The sequence below is a fragment of the Dioscorea cayenensis genome, chromosome 5 (genome assembly GCF_009730915.1).
Source record: "Dioscorea cayenensis subsp. rotundata cultivar TDr96_F1 chromosome 5, TDr96_F1_v2_PseudoChromosome.rev07_lg8_w22 25.fasta, whole genome shotgun sequence".
NCBI classification, from domain to species: domain Eukaryota; kingdom Viridiplantae; phylum Streptophyta; class Magnoliopsida; order Dioscoreales; family Dioscoreaceae; genus Dioscorea; species Dioscorea cayenensis.
In genome coordinates this window covers 23,556,990-23,562,501 of record NC_052475.1, presented here as the reverse complement: position 1 = coordinate 23,562,501, position 5,512 = coordinate 23,556,990, and the positions used below count along the sequence as shown (strand labels likewise).

Below are 5,512 nucleotides of genomic sequence, written 5' to 3'. Positions count from 1 at the left end.
TATACAAGATGCTTAATGTTGATATATATATATATATATATATATATATATATGAATAGAGATAGCAAGGTAGGCACAAGTCCAAGTGTGTCTTTGTATATCCATGAGTTTACAATCTTATCTTGCAGAAGGATCTGTGGCAAAGGAATGGTTGGCAAGAGATCGTTATGCCAACCTCATGAAGTGAGACTGTGAGACTAGCTAGCTAGTGCTGTAAGTGGTCCATTGCCATGAGATTGATTTATTATTGGTTTGGACCTCATCAACTTTGGATATGTTTTCTTTTCATTCTTTACCTTTTTTTTTTAGTATGACACTTTTGTTTTGTTTCATTTTGCTTAGACAAAGAAAAGTGTTAATAATCATGCATAATATATATATATATATATGTATATATATCAGGATTTTTATTCATTGGTCGATGAAGATGAATCTTTAGATACCACAACAACACTTATTTGCAAAGAAAATAAACAAATGAAAGGTTATGAAGAAAGAACATACACTAAACCTTCAATTCATCTAGCTTTCATGGATGCTCTCGTTATCAACCCTAGCAACAAACCATCTCTCTCTGATCTCTCTCTCTCTCTCTCTCTCTCTCAAGTTAGTAAAACCAAAAGAAACAAAAGAAACTATACAAGATATAAGAATAACAGTCAGCCAAACTTCACATGCAACCCTAATGCATCATGCATGCACATATGATAGCTTCAGTGGAGAAGAGAAGGATAGCTATTGTTCTTGTCCCTGAGATTTCCAGCATTTATCTATATCATCAGCTATACGTCTCGCATCCATCGACGCACCAAGGATCCCTTTCTTCGTAAAGCCAACGGTGTAGAGACCTTTCTCCCCTTTCCATCCATTAGGGAATGGCTTTCTTGGCAACCCATCTTTATCAGAGAAGAAATCCTTCTCCTGCCAAGCAAAAACAAAACTCTTGTAACATTAGTCATGCTATCAGACATTATAAGATCATTGCTGTCCCATAGTGTGACAATTATGGGAGTTATATAGAAATGGACAATGAAAAGTGAGACACAATGATGCAATGCCTATACCTTAAGCCAAGAAGGTACATTGCTTTTGTAGCCAGTTGCCAAGATGATGGCATCAAACTCCTCTGAACTTCCATCCATGAAATCTGCTCCATGTCTCGTCAACCTCTTTATGCCAGGGCAAACCTGAAACACAAGAAAAACCAAAGTCCACAAAACAATGAGCAATAATATCAAATATTAGATTACATTGATGAACAAGTGATCATTCAAGATGGTGTGTATTACCTTGATGTCTCCTGACCTTATTCTAGCTAGAGTACCGACATCGAGCACTGGAGTTTTGCCGGACTTGGCTTTGAGTTCAAGAGGACCAAGCTGTGGCCTTTCCAGGCCTAGTCTACTTGTGTCACCGAGCATGAACCGAGAAGCAAGAAGAAGAAGTTGGTCCACCATTCTCATGGGCAGCCACTTGAGTAGCCACATGGACAACCCGAAAGTGGAGCTTCCGAGTATCTCTCTCGGCAAGACATGCACCTGATGAATAATGAAAAAGAAAAGAAATTAAAAATATATTTATATATATAAATATCAAAGTGATCAAAAGTGTTGGTAAGATGAGATGGAATGCGCTGTTTGTTGCATGATAACATCCAATGCCCATGTTGTTCACCAACTTGGTTGCACTCACTCTCTCCTATCATCCACTTACTTGTATCTTCAATATACACTAATTTTATATAGTTTTCCAGATCGAAAGAGAAATGGATAGATAGCAGGAGCGGTGCAAAGATAGACTGTGGTGTTATTTCTTATTAGTACTATATACCAGGCCTCTTGGTGGGAAATGGGGTCCCATGCACCAAGATCTCATAGAATGAGAGCCAGAGCCAGAGCCAGCTCTGGATGAAGAAAAAATCAGAGGAGAACAGTGAGCAATGAGCTCAAAAAAGCAATGGAGAAGATATATGGTGTTCAACTCACTCGCGTGCTGATGAATCCCAAGAAAGGCTGGCAAGATAGAGTGTGTGTGTGTGTGTGAGAGAGTGAGCTTGTGGTTCTAACGGTGGTACATAACTGACATTTCATGAAGAATCTCTCTTTCTTCGCATGCCTAAAATTAAACTAGCTCTCTTTTCATCACTAGATTATATAATCTATTCTTTTCCTTTTTCTAACTCCTAAAAAAAAGTAGTATATAGGCTAGAAGAGCAAGTGCTTCCTGCCACTCCAATGTTTTCCTTTGTCTTTGACAATGATCATGACTAGCTATTAACCATCACAATCACTCAATAAGAACAACCAAATCATCTTTGGAGAGTGAGTACTAAGAAACCCTAATATATATACAAAATGAAAATGAAGAAGAAGATGATAGCTAGAAAGACATACCGCATCTCTAACAACGACAGAAGGCCTAGCATTGTAGTTATATAGATCCAAGGACACCTCCATGCCGGAATTTCCACAGCCGACGACGAGAACCTTCTTGCCGGAGAAGGCGTCGCCACTTTTATAAGCACTTGTGTGTAAGATCTGTCCTTTGAACTGTCCCATGCCATTGATGTGAGGCATCACAGCATCAGCATTCTCTCCGGTTGCGACGATTAGCCATGGACATCTATATTCAGCAGACGTCGTCCTCACCCTCCACAAACCAAGTCCGGTGTCGAACTCTGCAGTCTCCACAGCTTCATTGAACACAGGTGTGATGCAGAAGTGATCCGCATAGTCTTGAAGGTATTGTAGAAATTGTTGTTTTGTAGGGTACGTAGGGAATGAAGAAGGGAAAGGCATGAGAGGAAGTTCACAGAACTGTTTGGGGAGGTGGAGGTGGAGACGGTCATAAGTCTTTAGCTGCCATAGTGATGCTATGCAGTTGAATCTTTCAATTATCAAGCTAGGGATGCCTTTCTCTTTAAGACATGCAGCCACGGCGAGCCCTGAAGGACCAGCACCAACGATGATCGGTCCGGGGAAGGAGATACAGTGCTTCTTGGTCATTGCCGTCATCTTTTCGGAAAGAACACTAGCTACTGCTGCTGCCGCTGCCGCTGCTGCTGCTGCTTTTATATATAAAGGATCATGAACAAGCTTGCCCTCAGTTTCCCTCCAGCAATCCATGGACACTGTTTTGGGGTTTTTGGTTCTCAGTGACAGTGAGAGACTCTAATAACTAACTATGGCTGTGATATTGAAAGCATGTTATCTCTTGCTAGCTGGTCTTAAAGGTGTAGGCAATGGTGAATTATCTGCATGAAAATAGGGAGCATGGGTAGTTTTGTATATGAGAGACTCTTTCCTTCTATCTCTCCTTTCCTTGATCTCCGACTTAATAGAAGTGTGGATTAGGAGAGAGAAAAAAAAAAAGAATTCAAAAATATATATATATATATATCCTTTGTTTATCCAAAAAAAAAAATGAAAAATGGATTAGGCTTAAAACAACTAAATGGTAACACTCTCCTTTGAAGAGGTCTCTAACAAAGGCTAGAGCTTATCCATTAAAGATCTTTGTTCTCTCTATCTTTGAGCTCAAGAAGAGGATGATCCGGAGCAGAATGAGAACCAGACCAAAGAGAAGGGGAACAGAGAACAACCAAGAGAGAGAGAGAGAAGGTATCTTAGGTTTGTGGGGTATTTATGTTGTAACTACTAATAAAATATATATATATATATATATGTATACATATTAAAGTGCTTGTTAGTACTCGTAAGTAAGTGGGCGTTTATAAGGACATCATCATCTTACTTGCTGCTGTGCTCCTACCATTCATATATGCCCTCCCCACTTTGCTACATGTCTCTCTTGACAAAATAAATAAATCACAAATTAAAAAGAAGCATCTAGTGATTTGTCCATAATAAAATTGTCTCCCTCACTATAGCTTCCTTTCAAGATTCTCATACTACATATTTACTTAATAAAGACTAATCTTATGAATTAAATTACACACACACACACAGAGAGAGAGAGAGAGAGAGGATCCTTGTAAGATTCTGATGGTTCCTAGTAAATATCTTTAAATTGATAAGCATTGTCCTTAGATTAGGGTGCAAGAAATATATGGTGTGCCCCAGAGAGAGGACAGCTTAAACTGTTAACCTGCCAATCATTCTAGTCAAGCAAACTCTCATTGCTAAAACCATTATCATACTAACTTTAATATATTTGCATTGCAAGAGATGCAACAACAACAACAACAACAACAACAACAAGTATATTGGAACCTCCACCCTGATCAGCCTCTCCAATCCCCCACCATTCCCTAGTCCTAGGGACTGCCTTTCCATCAACCAAATCATCATGCCCAAAAATAACATCTAATTAACACCATTATTATATTATTCTTTCATTAATCTTGTTTGCTATTAATTTTTGTATTATTATTATACATAGTTGGAAATTTTATGATATAAGAGAGGGAGACAGCAACAGACATACCAGTAATGGAATTTCTTTGTCTGTGATTTTCAGATTAGAGTCCCACTCATTTGCTGATTTGATTAAGTGAGTCAATTGAGATGTGATGGAGCATTCAGATTTGAGGTGCTAAATCAATCAAGCTACTTGCAACCTTTGTCTAAGATTAGAGGTCAACTTGACTTACTATTTTGTTCTATTTATTGTCACAATTTTCATATAAAACTATGAAAAGAGTGGCTCATAGTACATAATAGTCTACATCCACAAAGTTATGAAGACAGAAATACAGTAATGTTTGGTTAATTAATTATTAAGGTCACTCTTTTTTTTTCTTCTCATAAATCCACTTGTTTAGTTTTTAAAGAATCTCTCATGTTTCTTTTTATTGAAAAAGTGGTCTCATGTTTCATTTATTACCAAAAATACATGAAGGTTTTTTTCTTTTTACTAATTTAAATACTTTTTATGAATATGGTTATTCTATTTTTTTTTTTTGTTGGAAAAAATATGGTTAGTCTATTCATAATCAAATTTTCATTAAATTTTTTACTTGAAACGTTTATTTTCAATAAATTTAAAAAAAATATTGTTGGTTTAAGAAAATTGAAATTTGGGATTTTGCAAAAAAAAATTAATTAAAAATATGAATAACCAAGATTTATCATAACAAAAAACCATCATATGTACGTGAATATTTAAATTGTCAAAGTTCTAGCCAATGGATTGACAAGTCAAGACACATGAAGGACTTGTTTGGCTAAATGATTTTGAATGATGCCAACAGTATTTTTCTTTTGTTGTGGAGCATTATAATTAATGAATATATATAATTAAAGGCCTTATCTTAATTTAAAAACTAATGATAAACATAATTGTGTTTTTAAGAACTTAATCAGTTAAAGATACTAGAAATAGAAAGGATATTGTGAGCATTCCAATTATTATGTCTGAGCATTGGATAAACAGATTCCATCTCCACTAATCTCATTATCCTATGTATATATCCACCACCAACTTTTCTCTCCATCCTAAATGCCAACATAACCAACTGAATGAAGCCACTTTAATATATATCACAAACATA

General features: G+C 36.4%; 1 protein-coding gene across 1 annotated transcript; it reads right to left on the bottom strand.

The window, feature by feature from the left end:
* Positions 1 to 451: 451 nt before the first annotated feature.
* On the bottom strand, positions 452 to 3,338 carry LOC120261839 (indole-3-pyruvate monooxygenase YUCCA6-like). Its single transcript, XM_039269844.1, has 4 exons — positions 2,394 to 3,338; positions 1,290 to 1,538; positions 1,065 to 1,187; positions 452 to 921 (listed from the first exon to the last, which is right to left on the bottom strand). The coding sequence occupies exons 1-4, from the start codon at positions 3,123 to 3,125 to the stop codon at positions 736 to 738; spliced, it is 1,290 nt and encodes a 429-aa protein (XP_039125778.1). The 5' UTR covers positions 3,126 to 3,338; the 3' UTR covers positions 452 to 735.
* Between the last annotated feature and the right edge of the window lie 2,174 nt (positions 3,339 to 5,512).